Here is a 23,518-nt window from a genome sequence, read left to right on the forward strand (position 1 = left end):
GGTTTCGAAGAACAATGCCTTGTTTTTGTCTCCTCTTTACTGCTCCAAAGTTTAGTCGGCGTCTTTGTACCTGAAGTGTGTAGTCCGGGTATGCGTTTATTGCTGCGGATGCTCTTCTTACTGTGCCCCCTTTGCGGAAATATTCTAGGATTCTCTCCCAGTCCCGGTAGTTTAGTACTTTGGCGAGGATAGGCCTTGGCGGGGCACCTGGCGCCGGTCTGCGTGTCCGTGCCCGGTGGGCTCTCTCCACCGCAAATCCTTGGGTGAGCGCCCCTCGCTCAATTTCTTGCAGGAGCATAGTTTATATGTATTCAGTGGGGTTTGTATCTTCTTCGCCTTCTGGAGTCCAATGATGTGTATGTTATTTCTCCGGGCTCGTCCTTCGGCCTCCTCTGCCCTGTTTTCCAAGTTGCTTACTTGTTGGCATAGTGTATGGATCTCCGTGGCGTTGGCCTTGCAGGTGGTGGTGTTTGATTGAACTTTTTTCTCCAGCACGCTAGTCCGTTCTGCAATTGCTCTAACGTCTTGTCGCAAGAGGGTGACATCCACTTGTACTGCGTCAATCTTAAATTCAAGTGACGTCTTGAGGTTTGCCAAGGCTGCTTCTAGTTTGGTCTCCCACGTGACCATTAGATCTGCTAATGCCTCCAGAATGTGTCTTTCGCTGCTCGCTGGTTCCATGTCTGTCTGTGGATTTCTCCTCATTTCTGGCGCCCTCTGTTGGTTGTGGCGTTCTGGTGTATTCCTCTATGGTGGGCTGCTTCCCCTTTGATTTGGGGAGTTTTGACGCCATCCCTGCGTCCGCTGGGGTGTTTGCCTCAGGCGCCAGGGGCCCTGGTCTGTGCAGTGCAGGCTGTCCTGGTTCAGTTCCACAATGGCTTCTGGGCTCTTCCGCCCAGCGTCCCATGGGTTGTGTTTTCTGCTGTTTATTGCGTTTTGTCCATGGATTGCCTGCTGCATGGTCTCGTTTATCTGGGGTCCAGTGCCCCACCAACTGGCGTTGTTGTCTTGCTGCAGCGGCGCCTGCTCTGTGGGGCCTTTGCGCTGAACTCCTGGCCGATGCTGCTTACGCCCTCAGGGTGGGGTAGCGTCTGTTAGAGCACCTCTTTCCAGTGTGTCCTTTTCAGCATCTCCCCTCCGGTTAGGTTATGGGTCCTCCACTTTGGCCGTGTTCCTTCAGCTTCCCAGCGTGGGTAGCACTGTGCTGGTGGCCAGGGGGGGTTATTCTGCCTCTTAGTCTCGTGCTTCAAGGTAGGGCTAGGGGCCGTTCCCACCTCAGGCGGGCTCCCTTTATAGTGCAGACTCCATGGTGGGCTATTTCCCCCTCGTTTTGGGTGTTACGCATACCCTCCCAGTATCGTTTAGTGTACTTGTCCTTGTTATTCAGGGGCCGTTCTGCTGCTGCCCGGCTCTGCGCCAGCTCCGAGGCGCTCCGTTTAGTTTCTAGAGCACGAGCGCGGGCTAAGCTGTAGTGCCGGGTGCTGGTGCTTTTACAGCGTGCACTGCCTGTTTGTTGTACCCAGGTCCGGGTTGTGGGACCTTTCCTGCCCCTCCTTCCTGGGGGGTATAGAGTTTAGCATGCGCCAGCAGTTTCAACCATCTGTGTCAGCTTCTGCCCTTGGGGGCCTCTCCGTTGTTTGCCCCTGAGGCTACCTGTTTTCTGTGGCAAGGGTCTGACATGCCTTAAGTGTACTGTTCACATCTGCCCTGTGTTCTGCAGTGGTTATGTCCGCTCTCCGGCAGGTTCCCACTGCCTATACTCTCCTAGCGAGGAACCATGCTTCCTGTGGTGCTGACTTGGCCGGCTTATTAGAGGTGCACTCTCCTCCCCAGCTGATGGTGTATGCTACATTCGGTTTTGGTTTCGCAGTGTTCCGGGGCCGGGGGGGGGGGGGGGGACGGGGAGTCGGCTCTGCGAGGGGGCCACCTCGAGGTCGCAGGCTGCCCCGATATTTCGCGGCCCCACAGGGCTGTGCTATTTCTCCCCCCTCCGCAGTCTCTGTGGGCCGGTCCCTGCTGGGGCTCTGCAGGTCTCTGTGTGCTCGCACAGGGCCACGCAGAACATCCGGCGATCTCTGCCTCTTCCCTGCTGTGCTGTCCCGGGGGGGGGGGGGGTTGAGGAGTAGAGTCGGCGGGGGGGCCTACTCTGGGTCGCGGGCTGCCCAGGTATTACGCGACACCATGGGGACGCGCTATTTCTCCCCCCCCTCGCAGTATTCGTGACCCGGTCCTCGCTGGGGCTCTGCAGGTCTCCGCGTGGTTGCGCCAGATCACGCTGATCATCCAGCGATTTCTGCCACTTGCCCGCTGTGCCGTCTGTGTGCCGGCACTTGGCTTCTTTTCGCGAGGCTGCAATCTTATTAAACCCTTTGTTCAGGGTGGCCATTTTGGGCGGTCTCCTCAGGAATCCGCGTACAGATTCTCTGTCATAGATGTGCGATTTTAGAAATATTTGGTCCCATCATGTGCTGCCCATCTTCTTATAGTTGGTTGTGTTTCCTTGGTCAGTTTCCTTGCATTACGCCGGCGGGCATCTTAAAAGTAGTCGGATCTGCGGGAGCTTCAGGGTTTCCCAGCCTCTTACATGGCTGGCTAGCCACGCCCCTACGCATACATCATTAGTCTTTTTTGGGCTTCTATTCGGTTTATTCTTCAAGGGGCTCACATGCGTTGCATGAATTGCAGCCACGTGTTCATTACCATTCCTATTCGGTCCTGTTAAAGGGATGCTGTTCTTTAGAGAGCTATTAGAACAATTTGTTCTTGGAAGTAGATTTTCAGTGTCACCCACAATGGTCGTACCCAACTGTGCAGATAGCCAGATTGTGGGCAGCTTGAGCACATTTCTTAGCTTGTTTAGTTTTCATTTTTTTTCTTATTGCTGTTATTTTCATCTTCTGATGGTGAACACTATTTTTGGCCTGCGACTTATGTTATAGTTCTCCGTTAATGCATGCCGAGTTGTCTCACTTGGGATTTCCACATTACAATCAATCTGGGGTGCATCCTCCAGGGACAGACATGCCCTATCAGTATTCACACTACTATCTCTCATCACTTGTCTCCATTTGTTGATCCTTTTATGCAATAATATAGAATGGACATCTAATTTGCCCTCCATTTTATCAACTAGGTTAGATGGCAGGTTTACTAATGCTTCAAACATTTTGTTTGATCGCATGGTGGTGGTGCTAAGATCCAATTGAGTTTCAGTTGTGCAGAACTCATGCTCAATGGATCCCGGACAAGACAGTGGTGCCGAGCACAGCAATGCAACGTCCCCATGCATACCACCCATCTCAACTATCTGTTTGGTACCAGCATCAACTTAAAATCTAGTAATATTCCTAACATTGCTCTGCCCCTCGTGAACTCGAGGAGATTCTTCATTTAAAATAGGTGTGCACAGTGGAGTATTGCCTAGCAGTACATTTTCATTCATACCATTGGTGCTCTCACCAATTGCATTATGGTTCTCAGGTGTATCAGCATATGATTCTGGAGTATCAATTTGAACGCCACTAGACTCCAATTCAACAGTTAGATGTCCGGTCAACACCAGGTTGCATATAAAGGCTCCCTTCCACAATACTATGGGCGCCCATAACTGGACCAGCATCTACAAGCAACATGCAATTAGTTTCACTAGTCTGTCGTCCCCATCAGACTTATCATACTCTCATCACTAAGTACAGGCATGGCAATCTGTTGAACAACATTTACAATTTCAGCAACGTCATTATTAACAGATTAATGCAACATTTGTGATATTAATTTAGTGCCTAAACAGGGTAATGCTGAACTTAACTCTTCTGTTAAGAAACATAAAACAGCCTCCTCATCAATTATGCTCAGTGTGCGTTTTTCACAACTTTCCAGAATTTTTTTTCGAGAAGAAACTATTCATTTTTGCCAAACTAGTATGGTTACGTAAACCTTGCTTTTGAATGGTTTTACGAGCACAAGCACAACTGGCTTAACTAGCTGCTGTTAATCCGCTTTGTCGATTTAAAAGATCACAGTCATCAACATTCTTTATCAGATCTTGAGTCACCGCTAATCTACGGGTCTCACTCACCGTAGCATCCATCTATGGGTAACAAAAACTACCACCGAGCTACAGTGGTTCCTACCGTCAGAGAGCAAAAGCCAGCAGTTACACTGCTTGCCGATAATAAATCTATATTAGACCTACGAAGGTTGCAGGCAGCTATTGGCATTCAGGAGTAGGCAACACAGAGGGCGGGCTTGGAGCTACGTCCATGGACAACGAAGATGAAAAACAGCTTCACCTCATAAGTACGTAATCGATACGATCCAAGTCCATTAAAGAACAAATGGCTTAAGAGTTCTACAGGTGGTTTGCACAGTGAAGTGTTGCAGCTGATGCAAACCAGCCAACAGCACTTCACATGCACTTCCACGGATGCGTACGCGCCTGGAATTAAGTAGATGTGCTGGGTCAAGGGGGCATGGCTAGTCAGGATAAAGCTAGTTTGGTCACAAAAAAAAAAATAATATCTGCAATTAAAATTGAAATGGAATACCAGAGGTTGACTTTCAGGCTTATAAGTCCATAAGCAGTATCCAGTTATTTTAAAGTCCAAAGTCAGTTGCAGTAGCTTCAGCTTTCTCCACAGACGTTCCTCACACACAACAGCACTTCACGTGCACTTCCACGGATATGTAGTTTTACTATTGCAGCACACAGCTCCTTGTGGTCAGTGTTGCTGGGGACCCTTTGGGGTCGTCCTATGAGATTATTTTCTATGTCCTAGAGTAACTACAGTTCTTAAGGATAGAGAGATTCTTGCTATCTCTCCTAAAACTTTATAGTCCAAAGACTGGCACACACCTCCTTATGTGGGGTGCCAAAGGGATAGTCAGTATCCCCTTCTCTCTGCTCCTGTGACTTTTATGTCACAGGCAATCTCCTAGATATGGCTGGTGGCAGTGGACGTGTTCTACCAACTATTGTGTACATTTTCAACCACAGGCTATGTCCATAGCCTCGGTTATACACAATAGGGTCACCCAAGTATTTAACTTGGTGGCTCCTTTCTTTTTTCGCCATTACTACCGTGATTGTTCTTCGTCAGCCCTTATTCTACCATCCTGCAAGGGGTGACGCCTGTATGCGTGTTTTGCCTTTGGAAGAATGCTGGGGTGTCCCCACCTAGGCCACAGTGTATCTGGGCAGGCAGGAAGTGGGAGAGGAGTTTTTCACTACCCTACCCTTTGTCTGCCCGAGTGCCTGAATGGAACCAGCTCCCACTGGGAGTCTGGCTGTCCTCAGACAGCCACCCACCCCTTTCCGTAAATTGCTGAGAGAGAGTGCAGAGGAGTGTGTGCTGGAACTGTATAAAAGGTGAGGCTCCTGAGGTGAAAAGGCAAGTCGACCACTGGCAACTGAAGTAAGCGAAGAAGACGACCAGAGATGCCTGCAGACAGTTTGCAACACTGTGAAACGACCATTGCTGTCCTGGTCCTGTTTTTCTGTGCAACAGAGGATCTCCGAAGAGGACAACTCTTTCCATTTGACTGGTGGGAACAACAAGGTTTAAGACAAACATTGATTTGAGCCATCTCCCAAGGTCTTGCGAGTTTCCAGAGCTGCGAAACCCCAATACCAGGAGACCTGCTGCCCATTCAGAGTGCATTGTCGTGGAAAGGCCAAACTCATCCAAGTCATTGTTGAGCCCTCAAGGACACTCCAGAGATCCAATCCAACTTGCCCAGACCCCTTCAGCAGAATGTGTGACTGTGAGAACCAAAGAAGATTGACCGGGTGAATCGCGTCCTTTGTTGGTGGCTGTAGAAAAAGCACCGAAACTGCAGTGACCAGAAAAGCTGCTGAAAACTGCGTCAGAGGACCTCACTCGAGACTGCTGCTAAGAGATCCTATCCATTGTCCTACCTTTCCTCATCGGACCAAGGAATCCAGGTCGGGTACAGCACTACCACATCGAGGAGAATCCAGCCACAATCTTTTCTTCTAACCTAAGGTACTGTAGGAAGAAAGGTATTGCTTACCTTGATCTGTGAAGTCGCTCCATAGCATTGGAGTGCACATAGAGGTGCCCAGGGTACCCCCCCTCTTACCTCCGACTCAAGCCGCTGCTTGTGTCCCTTTTAGCGAGTCTTTCAACAGGGTCTCCATGTTGAGTGTGTCCTCTTGCATCTTAAGAGACTAGACACTGTAAAATATACACATGAACTTTCGTATTCTGCGGCTTAACAGAATTTAAGCCCTCTCCCAACTGCCTTTAGCTAGGGTTGTGTTTTGGAACTGAAAAACGTGTGCGAAGAAACTGCCTCTAAAACCTTAACTGCTAATGTTGCACTAACCAACAATTTTCCTTCCCAAGAGTCACTACATTATAAGTACATGCAGAGTAAATGTCTTTACCGGATTGCTCCTAAGATTCGACAGTGTGCATTATTACCGATAATACGATACAACTGTCATTACTGTCAAAAGCTGTAACAAATGTAACCGCGAGCAACTACAAACTAAGTAGTGGCCTTTGAGAAGTATTCCGAAGTGTTTTAAGTTTATTGTGCCAAGTAATTTAAAGTGATTCTGGAGTAAATATAATACATAAATACTTTAATATATATTTATCTGTATGTGTTTCTTTGATGTGCATTACTAACTAGGTTCAGTGTACTTACCTACAGCTCACATCTATCTCTTATAATAAACTGGACTGCTCTGCCACTCTACCAAGGTTCCAGCAGTAGTACAGACTGATACTAAGAGTTGGGGATCTACAAACCACTGGGATAGCTCAATAAAGCCTTTCCTCCAAGTGGGATTTAGGAAGCTCCAATAGCACATAAGAGAACGTTGTATGGTAATATAAATCTTAAGTTCAAAGATTCATATTCCTCTTCTCAAACCTGCCTTATGACCGATTCTTGTGATATCCCTTTGTAAAAGGTCTTAGAAAGTAGAAATCAAATGTGTAATAAAGACTAAGTTAGGAAAACGAAATGTATCATTAGGCACCTGAAGTACCATCATTCCCTCAGTACTGGGACGAGGAAGAGTGATGCAGAGGAACAAAGATTTAGAAGAGGTCGGCTAATTATTAAAAGTGAACGACACGTGAGGGAGAGAGGCTTAAAAAGGCACCCTCTGGAGCTGTTGAAGAGGAAGAAGACTGCGTGGGCTGGGTATGCAGTGGGAGGAAGTAGTAGAAGAGCAAGACGACGCCAGGAAGGGAGGGTCTGTGCCTCTAAAACTTCAAACTGCAGAGGAAGCGCAGCGGGAAACGTGGAGAAGAAACAGATACCCAGTAAGACTACGTTGTGCAGAGGTTGCGCAGCAGGGAAAGCAGATATGGCGAGAGCAGTCTGGAGGTCTCAAGTGGCTGGGTTGCACCAGAGACTCTTGGGAGTCAGAGCGGCACCAAAACACCATGGCGGAAGCAGCAGTGACCAAAGAGAGAGGGTGCGCCTGGTCGGGAGAAGCCACAGGCCCAGCAGTACAGCAAACACAAAGGCGAGCACCTGGAAGCGACTTACCCAGTGAGTCAGAGACGAAAGAGTGACTCTGGGGTGCTCTGCTATAGACCGCAGGTTCATGGTAGGCCGCATCACTTGCGAGCTAGTGAAAAGCAAGCTAATGAGCGTTACAAATACTAAACTATTGAAAACTCACAAAAGTGGCCGTAAATGAATACGTGAGTTTGGGCAAACACCAACAACCCACTGGGTAGGCCTTATTAGAATCGCAGGCATACCACCAATACCCAAGCCAAGAAAGATTTAAGAACAGGCAATATCAGTCTAACAGAAGTTACCAAACACAAGAGGGGAAAGTTAAAAATCACCAGGATTGTCAAGGTTACGGCACAGGTTCTGGGACACCTACATTAGTGGTGGACATAGACTTACATTGTTACAGTCAAGGCAGAAGCAGGAAAAGACTATCCTGACCTTGATGCAGAAGGGAAAGAAAGGTGGCAACCAGGCTGCCCTCTGGACGAAGCTATCCAGAGGGAGATGAGCATCGTTTGTAGACAAGTCCTAATGTGGATCAATGTGAATGTTCTATTCCCGGAAAGCTGCTAACATTTTGATACCAAAGACTTTTGAAGTTCTTGTCATTCTAAATTGAAAGCTACCATTGAAGCACCTTTCTGTTGTGGTGTTGAAGAAGTAGACGTGCAGGGGAGTATACTTCTAGGACAAGAGATGATTGCCCAGAAGAACCAGAAGGTGAAGAAGTTACAATTGTTTCTGCAGTTATAATTGAACCATACTGATCAAACTATTTGTTGTTGCCACAAATGTGAGACAGTTCTTATTCCAGGAGGAGCGAGGGCTTATGGCTTTCTTTTCAAGATACTTTATTGAAGCAATAGAGCTTTGTGAATTGGAGTACAAGAACTTAAGAACTGTTTTGGAACTTTTTGTTAAACCAGATTTCCTGATTTTCCATTTGAACTTTGGAGAAACCAGTTGTTTGGATCCGAGGAAGGGAAGTTCGCCCAGACCACAACAAGATATATGCTCATATTGTAAATCAGGTCATATGTTATTTATATATATATATATATATGTGTTGAAGTGAACTGCCATAGATTTCCTTTTTGTTTTGATTGTTGTATAAGTGTGAGGGTTAGATATCCCTTGGTTAGGGTGTTCCCTTTAGTTTATTTTAGGAAGCAAAATCATCATCGGGGTGGGGATAGTGAGGCATTTATTCAACCCGTTTAAAATGGCAAAAGTTGAACACTCTACAAAGTTGTCCGCCTCACATTAATGACCACTCGCACTGCCCACTGTCTTCGGTTGTCCCTCATGCCTTCCAATTGAGCCCTAAAGTGCTTCATGCAGTGTGGCTGACAAATTCTGCTTTCTTGTCACTCATAACTCACCACCGTTACAAAGCCCTCCCATAGAAATTGTGCCCTTTGGCTTCAACTGATCCTGCCTCCAACCACAGCTTTCCCATCCCTATAGCTCTCTCCAGTATACAGCGTGTCATTTAGGTCCACTTGATGCCGTTTCCTCATCTTGTGCGCCCTTCCACGGACAACCTACTCTTCCCCCCGCACACCCAGTATTTCCTTCACCGCTTAGTTGCATTAACCCCCGAGCACACACAATGTGCCTTCCCCCTTAACTTTTGCTCGCCTGCTTCCACTGTTCTCCTCTGACCTTGTGCCCGGCTCCATTACCAGTTGCCCCCGACTAGCTCCTTGTTCCATCTGCCCTAGCAAGTCCAATTAGCTACCCTTGCCTTTTCAGGACTCCGCCAATTCCTCCCACAGGGATGATCAAAGTTCCTGAAAGTCATGAATCTTGCAGGCTCCAATACTTACGTCACCATAGGGTCTTTGCATGGCTGCAGAGACAGGCAGCAGCAGTCAAAGTCTTTCACAGCATCCTTACTTAGACGTACAGTCTGGGTCCCATAACCAGAGGCAGCTGTGGATAAGACAAACCATCAGGGTTAAAGAGCTGGCAATCTGGGAGGGTGAAAAATCCAGATGGGTCAGGCAAACTAGGACAGAAAAGAGACAATCTAGGCAAGAAGACACACTGCACAGGCAGGGATAGACAGACACATTGAGATGCATACCAGGCGGGAACTCCACCACAAGTGGAAGATGCCAACACAGATAAGCGACAAAACAGAGATATTAATGGAGCCATAGATATAGCCGTATATGAACAAGCGTGCCCCCTAAATACAGCTACCCGCCTACACACATGCTAGGTGTGACTAGTTGCACCAAGTGTTAACAAATCATGTTGGTCTATAAATCCAAACAGGAAAGAGGGATAGAGATAAACATATTTTAATCAGTACATGAGAAAACTCGACATGTTAAAAAAAAAAACAACAATGCATTTCGTTTACACAAAACATAAAAACATGGTTTGAAAATCAGCTTGTATCCTAACCAGAAAGAAGACAACTGCAAACATCATGTTTAAACAGTGTTGTGAGGTTAGTACAAGTGTGGTATTGACAATTCATATATCCTCAATGGTTGTTATTATTTGTCCTTGACTCTGTCGACACAGAGAAATGTGTTTCTGGGTTCCAGCGGATGTTGTTGGAAAGAAAAACTCTAGCTGACGTTAGATTGCTATGAGGTGTGTGCTGGACCCGTCTTCAGGACAATGCTTTGTAAGGCCACAGGATAAATTTCAGGGGCACAATGGTAATGCTAAAAACCAAAAACACAAAAAAACGTGTTAGTGGTACCTTAAAAACTAGTTGAAAATCTCTATGGTGTACACGTGCAACTGTTAGCACTAACCTTACAATTGCTTTGTAGCTGTGTGTGGCATCGGATTTGGTGACCATGTAGACCGAATTCGTGGGAACTCACAGTTAGAATGACTGAAATGGAAAAATGAATTTGAGCTGTTTGTTTAAACAACATTTATTTGTATTTTAATTATTACATTATGTGCAAAATACTGCACAAACCCTAAGTGAGCAGCTTGGGCTATTGAATTTTAATTCTTCGTGGACTATCCGTTTGTTTTAGTGATAGTCCTATGATTAAGAAATTGAAAAAGGCCTACATATTGACATGCAGAGTTTAACAATCATGCTGGTCACGATTATTACCTTCATGCACAGGCCAAGGTGTGCCTGTTCGTTGATGTCGATCGACACGGTGTTGGCCGAAATGGTGCGGCTAATACAGAGTGCGCTGTGTGGCTATTTCTTTAAAGAGAAAAGGAAAAGCCGGTAAATGCTTTAAAGCGCTAGTGTGAGGCCTGGTGAAAGTGTGAATGTTCTGTCCTCTTACCTATTCGGACACCAGAATGAAATGCCGAAGGATTGCAGGCTGTCACAGTGCCGAGTGCTGAGTGAAACACTGGAGGATACAGATTGGGTGAGGCCATATTTGAATGCTTGAGAACTAGACCGTGGGTGTGCTACCAGAATGGATTATATTGGACGCCATCTTGGATGAACAAAAGGCGGATGTTGACGGAACTAAACTAGTCATATACCTAGATCCCTCTATGAGGGTGGACTGCATAATTTATTTTTAGCAGACTAGGCGATATGGTAAATGTTGAAATGGTCACACTGATACAAAATAGTTGGTTACCTGTGTGGATAGCGCCTGTGTCCAAACAAAAGAGGTGAATCATTTGTGAAGGAATAGACTCCATTCTATCCCGATGTTTAAGCCAGCTTGGACAGTATTCAGTTGGTAAATCCATTTTTGCACATGCTGTCTTAATTTTCGGTCTCTATCTCCCCCGCGGGGATGTGGTGGTACTGTTTGAAGTATAACCCACTGGATGTCTTTGACAGTATGTTTGGCTTTGACAAAATGAGCCACTCATGGTTTTTCAGGCACTGCGTTTTTTACACATGAACGTTGTTCGCAGATCCTTTGTTTTATAGGTCTCTTAGTTTTGCCAATGTATTTAAGCCCGCAAGGGCACGTGATGGCATAAATGGCCCACGGTGTGTTACAATTCGTAAACTTCTTAAGATACCAGGTGAAACCATTTAAATTGACAGATTTTAAATTGTCAGTTCACATACCGAGCAGTTGCCGCATTTAAAATGCCCAGCTACTGGCGGTAAATGCCATAATGTTGTTTGTGATGTAGTTGAAGGTGTCTTTGCAACCTTGTATGTATGTACTAGTTTAATCACGTAAATTGGGCATATGTTTAAAGGCAAAGCGTGGTTTCTGTACAAAGAACTCCTCAATTTGTATTAGAGACCAATTTTTCAAGATGCAACGCCGCAAGTCGTTGCTAATTGGCGAGAAAGTGGACACGCAAGTAATCTTGTACTCTTGTACCCCATCTTGTTTTTCTAAACAACCGGATCTGTCGGTGTTCCGGGCCCTTTTCATAGACCGTCTAATGATATGTGGAGGGTATCCTCGTTCTTTTAATCTAAGAGACAGATTTTGACTATGGCTGTCAAAGTCTTTAGTCGAGCAGTTGCGCCTAATTCGTAGGAATTGGCCAAAAGGGAGATTTTCCCGCAGAGATTGCGGGTGGAAACTTTTGAAAGACAACAAGGTGTTTTTGTCTGTGGGCTTCTTGTATAGAGTGGTGTTCAAGGTACCCAAGGTTGTTTTATACATTTCTAGATCTAGAAACGCTATTTTCTGATCATTGTGATTCATGGTGAAATTTATACATGGGTGTTGTTGGTTTAACCATTCTAGAAAAATAGTCAGAGATGTTGAATCCCCGTGCCAAAGTAAAAACACATCATCTATATAGCGATGCCACGCGATGATTTCTGTTTTGAAGGGATTGTTGGCGTGATAGACTGATTTTTGTTCTAAGTCATCCATGTATAGGTTGGCTAGATCGGGTGCAAAAGTGGCCCCCATGCTTGTTCCATGTAGCTGTTGAAAAAATGTATTGTCTACCATGAAAAAGTGGTTGACCCAAGCTATCTTTATGCATTCACATATAAAGTCAGAGGGAACTGACAAATCCATTCTTTTTTCGAGATATGTGTGTATGATCTTAATGCATTCTAACTGGGGGATACTGGTGTATAGAGATTCTACATCCAGAGTGACCAAGATGTCGTCAGGGGAGATCACAAGGTTGTTGACAATTTTTATCATATGGGTGGTGTCTTGAACATATGACTTCATTTTGAGCACAAAGGGTCTAAGGAAGGAATCTGTGTAAATGGACAGTGGTTCTAGCAAAGAACCAATGGCAGCCACAATGGGGCGACCTGGTGAATCAAGGGCATTTTTATGGATTTTCGGGAGGCAATATAGAGCCGGAATAATGGGGTGACTAGTGGTGAGGAATGACCTTTCCTCATCGTCAATCCACCCTTCGTTGGATGCATGTGACAGAAGACTGCTGATCTCGTCTTGTATGCTGTCAGTTGGATTGCCTTTGAGTTGTTTGTAGAACTTTTTGTTCTCCAATTGTCTCCTAACTTCATTATCGTACTTTTGTGTGACCCATAAGACCACACCTCCACTCTTATCTGCTGGTTTAATTACGAACAGATTGTTGTTTTCCAAATTGGTAAAGGCTAGTTCTTTTTTCGAGAGATTGCTTATACATCTGTTTTTCTTTTTTATAAGGGTTTTCATTTCTCGAAGCACTTTATTTTCAAAACTAATGATTTCGGGTGAAACCATTGATGCCAGCGGTGTAAAGGAGGAGGGAGGTTTTAAACCTGTTGCACTGGATGTTGTTCTAACGTCAAGGGGTTTGTCTCCAAAAAAATATTTTAATCTTAGGATGCGGAAAAAATTCTGCATTTCGATTTCAGTTTGAAACAGATTGGCACTAGTGGTTGGTACGAAAGAGAGACCTTTGCTTAAGAGGTCAGTTTCAACTGGTGTTAAATTGTGTTGGCTCAAATTGAAAATTGGAATTCCCAAAGTGGGAATTACCAGGTTCGTGGAGGCGGTTGCAACTGGCGGATGCGCATTCCACGGTTTCCTGGTTGCCGCATTCTGCCTCTTTTGCCCCGTCCTTGAAAAAACTGGCCTCGTGGAGGATGTCCCCCTCTGTTGCTGGGTACATTATTCACAGATCCCGAATCACTACTGTTGCTTGAGTTCGAAAAAGAAACACATTTTTTGTAAGGTTTTTGCCAATTAGTGCCCCGAACAGGGCCGTGGTTGGCATTCATTGTTTGGAAGAAACCGGGAACCAAATATGAGTAAGTGATCTCCTCTTTATAATTTAGAATGTCTTTTTTCAATTTCCATATTTTTTTGTCTAAGGTGAAGGTTTTAAATTTCACCATTTCTTCGTGTAATTTCTCCAGTAGTGTTTTGGTCTCTGGGATAACGGATTCATCTAGAATCTTTTTTTCTAGGATGGCGAGTTCTTTCTTTTGTATTTTCGCCTCCTCTTCTGCCGTGGAAATCATTAGAATAACCCAGTCTCTGGAGCATTTGTTGCCCACCCCACTGAAACCCACCATGAACTTTGGATTGTCTAAAAACACTCGAGGGATGTTCCTGACCTGCAGCCCTTCTGGGATAACTCCCGCCTTGAGATATTCAACCATTAATTGGCCGTGTGACTCAGTTCGAATGAGTTTCTTTTTCTTTTGTGTGAGCAGGTCCAAGTTGTTGGTGGTGGGGGGGGGGGGTGCAGCAGTAGCACCAGGTGTGGGTGCATCTAGGATTGACGGAAGGTCAAAGCATTTTCTGTATTCGTCATCGGTGAATGATAGAATATTTACATTCTCCATTGTGACTTGTTTTGAGCTCTACCCACCAAAAGGGTTGTCCAAAACTAGTAAATCAAGCGTTTCGAGCTAGAAAAGTCTTCTTTTTTAGGGGGCTGCGTGGCTGAGGACAAAATGCAGACGTATATGAACAGGCGTGCCACTAAATACAGCTACCTGCCTACACACATGCTAGGTGCGACTAGTTGCACCAAGTGTTAACAAATCATGTTGGTCTATAAACCGGATGTTGTTGGTTTTTTAGCATTACCATTGTGCCCCTGAAATTTATCCTGTGGCCCTACAAAGCATTGTCCTGAAGACGGGTCCAGCACACGCCTCATAGCAATCTAACGTCAGCTAGAGAGTTTTTCTTTCCAACAACATCAGCTGGAACCCAGAAACACATTTCTCTGTGTCGACAGAGTCAAGGACAAATAATAACAACCATTGAGGATATATGAATTGTCAATACCACACTTGTACTTGTGAGTAAAAATGACGTTTGCAGTTGTCTTTCTGGTTAGGATACACGCTGATTTTCAAACCATGTTTTTATGTTTTGTGTATACGAAATGCATTGTTGTTTTTTTTTAACATTTCGAGTTTTCTCATGTACTGATTAAAATATGTTCATCTCTATCCCTCTTTCCTGTTTGGATTTATAGACCAACATGATTTGTTAACACTTGGTGCAACTAGTCACACCTAGCATGTGTGTAGGCGGGTAGCTGTATTTAGTGGCACGTCTGTTCATATACGTCTGCATTTTGTCCTCAGCCACGCAGCCTCCTAAAAAAAAAAAGAGGATTTTTCTAGCGTGAAACGCTTGATATACCTGCCATAGATATAGCACCATATGAGGTTGCATCCTGCCCCTTCGTGATACAGTGTGGGAACGACTTCCAGTGTTCAGAATTGCTGGGAGCTGCCTAGCTCCTGATTCTACACTAGGAGAGCCTGGGTTAGCTTGAAACCAACTACTAGGAGCTACATTTGGCTCCCCAGTCCAACAGGTGCCTTTCAAACATACATAGCTGACATTAACCTTTAGTGTTTGAAAATGATAAATAAAGAAGAATTGGGACACATCTGGGGTACATTTAAACATAATGGATCATCCAAAATGGCCAAAAAGTTAAAGTGTGCATCTCATGTGGAAGTTAGATTTGCAGTGCATTGTGTACTCACTCCTGACTCCCCAGCAGTAGCTCCTGCTTACCGAGTAATACCAGACACCCAGGAGATGGTGTTAGCCCCTGATCATCGAACGTTAATGGAATTCAAAATGGCAGCCACTGAGATCCATCCAGCATTTATTCTACACGGGATGTGCTAGGAATCGATCACAGTTACAATAGAAAGTGTTATCTGCTAACATGGACATTTTGACTCCCTTACTGCATGCTTATAAGACCAATAACCATATTTATAGCCTTTGCTTATTTCTAAAAGTGCCCAAACCCGATTATTTTGGAGGGCAAAACCAGGAACCCATGGGTTATCTTTCTCTCTGTTGGTATTAAAACTTGGTTCCTCATTATGAATTGGGCCCATTCCCTAATAAGATTGTATTATTCAGCCTAAACTGCTGTAACACTAAGGTTATTTTGTAAGCAGAGACCATGTTCCTACACTCAAAGGCCGACCCCATCTGATCCCATTCGACAGTGGATCGGGTTTGTGGTATTTTAATGCCAATTCTTGCATATTTGTTCCCAGCTTTCTCCTTTCAGAATGAGAGCAGGCAGTGCAATGCCAAAGGCCTTCTAGGATGCCACCCTACGTTGGGAGCCTTTGCTAATGTGATGCTATGTTTGTTCCAGTAGGCTTCAGTCAGGAAATAACCTTGTATGCATCCTACTGCGATCTACCCTATCATGACCCCATGTAGAGCGAGATGGGATTTGCCCTGAGAATCCCAGACAGGACAGCTTGTACTGCAATGCATACAGATACCTGGGAGCAGCAAACCTGGGCATAGTGGATTCCTTTAGGACCATCCGTTGTGGTAGTTGCTTCAAACTGTGCTGATGCTATGTGGGAGCTACTGATATCAAACCCAATGTGACCTTACTCTACACGGGGTCCCATTAGCTTCTTATTTTCTGGTAGCTGTAAACGAAAGTACAGCATATTTCAGATAAACTGTCTTGGGGCTGTACCATTAAGTTAAGGACAATTATTTCTAAAATGCCGCCTTTATGCAATGGTACCTTGGTGCTTTTGAGTTAAGACCATAATGATTAAATGCAATAAGTGAGAATGCATAAATTACTACCAGATAAGTCTCATTAAGTCTACCCCTCCATTTCCTCATCTTAATGTTTGCATGTTAATGTAACTCCACCTGCAGAGACGAAAACCCAATGTGAATCCCTTTAAAATGTTAAAGGTCCATACACGCAGACTCGCCAACCTGTAATTGTAATCTAGTAGACAGAACAGGGAGTGTGATGAAAAGGAGGAAGACTCATTACAATGATGATTACTGCTAAGTAAGGTAGACATTAAGTCATCGCCTCCTCTGGTTCCTTAGTCAGATACATAAACAGTTTACTGCAAAGCACACTTGACAAGAGAAAATAACTTGTGTGCCTGCAACAAATGCAGAAAGTACAATTCGGCCAAGTCAAAATCCACACAATAGCTAGACTAATGCACAAATGTGTGCTCCCGTTCTCTCAGCATCCCCCCTACATATTGAAAAACCATTTGGACGCAGCCCCCATCAAACTTGTGTCTATAATTTATTGGTATAATGTTATTAAAAGCATAAATGCATTACTTTACTTACAGTAACCTATGTTCTATCCAGACTGGTGTACTGGCTGTTCTCACATGCCTGTCCAATTCAAGTTGTACGTTCAATGCCAATGGGTTGATGAAGAGGGAGCAGTGGGACATGGTGCAATATGTGCTCTCGCCACTTGCCCGTGGCTAGTGATATTGGACTCTTGGTGAGTGAGAAATGTGTTAATGTATAAAATGGAGGTGGTGTGTGACTTTTCTATGGCTGGCTAATAGCTTGCAACACATTTTCCAAAAGCAAACACATGGGTCACGTAACAGAAGTGCGATAGTAATAGAAACCATCCTCCAGTGGCTCGTGGGAATTATAAATCACAGAAGAAGCAGCAATTACATAATGGCAAATCCTAATTTGGATGTTAGTTATTTTACAATGCTGGGTGATCCCATTAAAAGCATTTTAATGTGAATCAATTTAGTGTAATATTGTATCCATCACAAACCAAATAATTTGGGAGCCGAGAAACGTGTCAGTGTTCCAACTGTTTCTCCATTAAATTGCAAAAAGAGAGGGGTGTAGCAATCTAACTGCATAGGAACTTACCTGCCACAGTGGTTTCGCACAAAGGTGAGGAGGGGAGGGAGATCACATTGCAACCAAGGATTCAAGTGACATTCGTAGCAGTGGGTAACAATATCTTCAATGGATTGATACAGCATCTACAGGACAACACGGGTGATATTAGGTGTCGATATCAACAAGGTCTCGGATCAGATACTAGACAGGAGTGGAGGACTAACTAGACATGATGGGAATGGACAAGGCTTCAGGTTGTTCAAGCCATGCTGAGAGATATTAGGCGTAGATGTAAGAAGACCAACAACCCACTGTCATAGATTACAGCTTCCAATTGGGAGTGCATGATATGTACTCGCAAGCAATTCTTATTCCGATCTTGAAAAGTCTCACGCAAAACTGCCTGGCCAGTGAAATGGGGAAAATCCATATGGAGGGATCATGCACCAATCATCTCACCGACCAAAAACCACTAAACACTTTAGGAGTTTCTCTGCATGGAAAATGAATAAGTCTCCAATGGATAGTAATGAAATGAAGGAACACAATCAAAGGGGCTGAAGAGCTTGAAGGTAAATAGAAATGGCGAGGTGGTGGATGTTAAGGAGAATTTTCAGTTTCTGTTCTAATTCCCTTTAACCTTAGAGACCCCCAGCCCTTTGCTGGAATCTTTTTGATTTTAACCTCCTGAGTGAGTGGGCCTTTTTGTCACCACTCATGCCTTTTCCATCCGACTAAGATGTTGTGTTCCTTATGTTTTAATGGAGTCTAGTAAACTCTATAGGCATCTGATTTTTGTGTAGTGACACACAGCACCCTTTGTGCAGTGCCACTGAGGAGTCCCTTGGACTCCGTGTGAACTACAGTTCCCAAGAATAGTAGGACAACTTTTGTCTTACCTTTTTCCTTTGTGGGTCCAGCACACACCACCTTATGTGGAGTGCTGGGGGGTTACATAGTAACTCCCTATCACATTTCTCATGTAACATTTTGTTACACCAACTTGAATGGCTGGTGGAAGTGAGTTTTTTTTTTTACTACCTTTTGTGCAATGTGTCTGCAGGCTGATTTCTCAGCTGCAGTACAGCACCCAAGGGTGACCATTTTACCAAAATGGCCCAGTCTTCTTTTTTCGCCATTTCTTGTTTGTTAGTTCCTTCAGGGCTTTTACTCTGTTTAGATCAGGTTTGATTCCATTGTGTGTTTTGCTTTCCTTTGGACGACTTCCTGCCTTGATAGGTTATTTATAACACGCTTAATATCCCGAGGTTTCAAGCGCGGACCCGGGTTTCGAACCTGTGTTGCTCCATGTCGTCTTGCTTTCAAGATGAGCACGTTGCCCCTGAGCTATCCTCCTGAGACGAAATATTAGGCTGGTGGGACCAACTAGCCAAGACCTGCTTAGTTCTGGGCCAACCCGTGTGTCGCTGCGAACTTCCAGGGCTGCAATTTCCCAATACCCAAAGACCTGGACCATAGACAAGTTCAACGTCTTCCGAAGGACCAATCTGGCATCCGTGTGAGTCTACAGAAGCAAGGACTCTTCGTCCAGAGTCGCCTCACCAGAGTTAGGGACCAAGGACATTCCAAGCAGGGATATTCGTTCCTTTTGCCCGCTGAGAAAAAAGGCAAACTAAACCACAAAGTGCCACTGAAACGAGTGGAGGCCATTGCTGCAGAGTCCCTCTCGAGAGGGCTGCCGCAGAAGCCCGCCAGACGTCCTTCCTTTCATCACCACAACCAAGGTCCAGGTACAAGGGTCTGCATCGCTGCATCAAGAAGGAAAGATACTGTGGGGCTTTGGGATGAACCACCTTTAGCCAAATCTAGTGCTTCCTAGCTTTTCTATCCTTTTGAATTACTGCAATTCACTTGTGCAGGCCCAACAGCTTGTGCACCTCAGGTAGGCTCATTTGAGCTCCTGGATTTTTCTTCAAATCAACTGACTGTTCAACTAACTTTTTCTAAGATGATTGCATCAGAACTAAAATTGTCCTATACACTTTGGCTGTCCTGGCTCCGTAAAGGCAGCCCTTCTAAACCCTATTGGCGGTGGCAGTGCTTGTTCCCTATAAAGCTTTTAATTGTTTGACACTTCTTGCTGGGGAAAGGACTTCCTACATGCCTCTGGGAGAAAAGACTATTTTTACAGTGCTACAGTGTTTTATTCTACTCTAACACTTTTTTTGTCTCTCCAAACTCAATATTGTATGGTGAAACATAAGTGTTACTACTGACCCTAACTGATGTCCCTCCGTGTGCTGGAAATGTTTAGTACAAAAAGAATGTACTCACCTGCATTATTGCTGCTTGAATAACTTACTTCTACTTGATGTTACTATTAGTTACTCCATAACCCAGTGTGATTCTTTTGCGTTGTGTATACATAAATAAATGATTTTAATGTAAGTTTTATGGTGTAAGTGTTTACTTGAATACTTGGGATTACTGATTTCATTGTACTGCTCTACAGCTCACAGTATCCCTTCTGAGATAAGCCTGGCTGCTCAGCCACTCTCCAACTTGTGTAGTACAGGCCTATGTTAAAAGGTGGGTAACTAATACCAAGCAGATAAGTCCCAAACCAGTTGGACTCTACAAGATCTTACCCAAAAGCAGATTTAGCGGTCTGGGAGGTGTTCCAGTGCTGCATTAGAGTCCTTTTGGTTGGCCTGTCTGCTAAAGTGGTCAATAGGTACGAAACACGGATACTCGAGAGTATGTGAACAGATTAACCAATGGAAAGTGAAGAGAACTTGTAGGTAACAAATATGAAATGTCAATAACCAATTGTGCCCAGAGCACACCCGTTTCGGAAAGCGGTTAATGGTTTAGGATAATCAGTTGGGTGCCGGGGAGAAAACCAACCCGACACCGAGTTGTATCAAACAACGTGAAAACAGCAGGCATCCCAATAGTTACCCGATTCTGTTATTATCACAGTAATGTGGGGACTTGCGCAATGGAGTGGTGTTACAAGTATAGTAGATCTGCCTTAACCAGATAACCTGCAGGCAAAGAGAAAGCCTATTGTAACTATTACATAAGACTGTATAACTGTGTTGTCTCCAATAGGTAAACAGTCCTTACCATGTGTTCCTGGTAGTGGGTGAATAGTAGGGTCTCCCCTGGATCTCAGTATTCAGTCTTCATGACGTATATTCATCAATCATCTCCTGAAGATATATTGTAGGTGTGTATCAACATTACAATAGGCTTTCTCTTTGCCTGCAGGTTATCTGGTTAAGGCAGATTTACTATACTTGTAACACCACTCCAAGTGCCCACATTACTGTGATAATAACATAATCAGATAACTATTGGGACTATGTTTTACTTTGAAGAATTTATGAGACATTTTAGACTTTTCTAGGTTTTTTAAATTTGCGATCTAGAACTTCTTTGGACTCACTATAGTTTTTTTTTTATTTTCTTTTTTTTAATTTATTTATTTATTTTTTTTTTTTTAGGACCGGCCACTTGGGAGCAGACCATTAAAATATAAGGATTTACAAAAAATAACAGATCACACATCCAGGTGATTATAAGGATTAAGTCATTAAGACATGACAGAGAGAAGTTTCAGTGTAATGATAACTAAAAATATCTATCTATTCTACTTTGTAGATATACTGAGAAGGGAAATTGCTGGTAGACAACTTCTGAAGAAGGGGACATTATTGCACCGAAACGCGTCAAGTGAAAAGCATCTAAGGATACCCTTAACATATAGGACTAGTATTGATGAACGTTATATGTATGTGCGAATTGGTGATGATCCACATTATGCTAATGTCTACCTGAAAAATCAGAGCAAATTGATTGATGTTGTACTAACTGAAAAAAAATCAGACATATGATGAGATTGCAATAGTTTTAATTTATTATGGTAAATGAACACACATATACTTTTATATCTTTTTTATATAAAGAATTACCCAGACGAATCTGTTTGAAAAGTTGTTTTTCTAAATCTTATACCAAATATACTAGAAACAATTTGTTTGCATTTACAATAAATACAGGGTGTGCAGGGGACGGGAGTGTTCCACAAGATTGTCGACGCCTGCTGTTTTCACAACAAATATGAAATGAAAAGGAGGCGGAGTGCACTCTATTTTTGACCGAATGCACATACTAAGAGGATGGGGAAAAATGCAGCTGATCGCTGGCTCATCAGCTTAAGAGTATTAAACGACGAGAGAGCCATCTGCGCAATCCGGAGAAGCTGCAGTGGAATGTCATACAACTCCAAAGAAATCAATCAGGAATTCAACACCTTCTACGAAAAGCTCTATGTTGGGGAGACACCGGTCCACAGGAAAGACTGGAAGCTGTTTTTCCAGCATAGTTGTGTACCGAAATTGACACTGGGGGGTAGAATGGAGCTGGAAAAGGAACTTGCTATAGAGGAACTAATGAAGGCGGTGAATAGCCCAACAGGAGTACACATTTCAAGTTGAAAGCTACTATCCAGCCATAAAAAAGTCACTTGCCACGTCAATTATAAGCATACACACAGCACACCATTTCTTACTTGCCAAGAGTCAATTATCAGTAGCCAATAAAAGTGGGAAGTACACATTTTGAGCCAGGACATGCTCGGCCCAGATAGACTGCCCACCGATTTGTACAAGATCATGCCAGAAAGTGTCCACGAAGCACTCAGGGCGGTGTACACTACCTAGATGTAAGAAGGAAATGTGCTGGCTCGTTGCATCATGCAAATATTTAGGTGTTAATGAAGAAGGGGAAAGAGGCAACATTGAGAAGCGGAAATAGACAGCTAAGCCCCATTAATAGGGATTAGTGCCAAAAATCATAGACCTAAATCAAACTGGCTTTGTAAAAGGCTGATATGCCACTGTGAATTTGAGGAGACTGGTACACTCACGGAAGGCAGAAGGTTGGATAGAGCAGTGGCAGCACTTTCGTTGGATGCAGGAAACTCCTCAGACAGCACTGAATAGAGGTTCCTCAGATTGGATTCAGTGAAGGTTTCATGAGGTGGGTCAAAATGCTCTTTTCAGACTTTACCAACAGCATGTGCTCCTTAGTCAAAATGTTGCTAAATTAAGAAAAATGTCAATATGTGTGCCAAACTATGATAACTACAGCATACTTTTTGCAGCAGATTAGGCTATCTTTGAAACTCAATACTGTGACAACCATGTGGCTCACTGAGGATGCGGTTTTAAGATCCTGTTCAGAGGCCATGGATACAGTATGTTCCAGAATTTGTTAAACTATAACCACTACCCTTGGACTACAAACACGGGGACGACTAGTTCGTTGAAGTACAAACATGCATGCTCTTTAGCTCTACCTACGCATTAACTTATTTGAACTTTCCAATGAAATGTATCCATGGATCCCATTACCAGAGTTCCCTCCAGAATTACAAGCCTGTATTATTGCCACGATTCATAGATTCGTGCTAGTTATATCTGGCTTTGTTGAAACCTGCCAAGTATTAATTGTTCTCATCTTGTGCAAGAAGGTGTCTACTATTTGACCTTGAACTCCCCCCCCTTCTACTTTCTAAAACTATGTGCATCAAGTCACACACTGTACTTCATTTCTTCAGAAAATGACACATAGCCTCACTGTTATCTCCCTCTGCACAAGGTCTTACAGACCATCCTGGAGTACAAATCAACCTATCTGAACTGAACACCTTCACAAAATGTGACCAACCTTTCAGAGGTTATCAAAGTGCAGCTACCTGGGTTCTAGTCCTAATGTCCCATCAGAGGCCAAACGAAATTGCAACTTTTGACCACTCTTTTCAAAATAATGTGTACCTCTAAGGGCCAATATATTTGAGGCAATCTACAGATCTCCATTCCAATGGGCAATACAAGTCGAGGTATTTCATTGGCACGACAAAGCACTCAAGTAGTCCCAGGTTAACAAAACAATGTGGCACTGCACTACCCATTTGTTTTCTTTGTTGCACAAGTGAACGTAAACAGAACAGGTCCAAACCAAAAACAGAGCAGGGCTCTCTGGGC

General features: G+C 44.0%; 1 protein-coding gene across 3 annotated transcripts in view; it reads right to left on the bottom strand.

Moving 5' to 3' along the window:
* NOSIP (nitric oxide synthase interacting protein) overlaps nucleotides 1–23,518 on the bottom strand; it is a 186,618-nt gene that overhangs the window by 130,968 nt on the left and 32,132 nt on the right. For all 3 annotated transcript variants that reach the window (XM_069605169.1, XM_069605170.1, XM_069605172.1), the window contains exon 3: nucleotides 9,336–9,441. In XM_069605169.1, coding sequence (XP_069461270.1) covers nucleotides 9,336–9,441 — 106 coding nt within the window. The remainder of the gene's footprint in view (nucleotides 1–9,335; nucleotides 9,442–23,518) is intronic.

This window comes from Ambystoma mexicanum, chromosome 1p, assembly GCF_040938575.1.
Source record: "Ambystoma mexicanum isolate Mex_15411 chromosome 1p, UKY_AmexF1_1, whole genome shotgun sequence".
NCBI lineage: Eukaryota > Metazoa > Chordata > Amphibia > Caudata > Ambystomatidae > Ambystoma > Ambystoma mexicanum.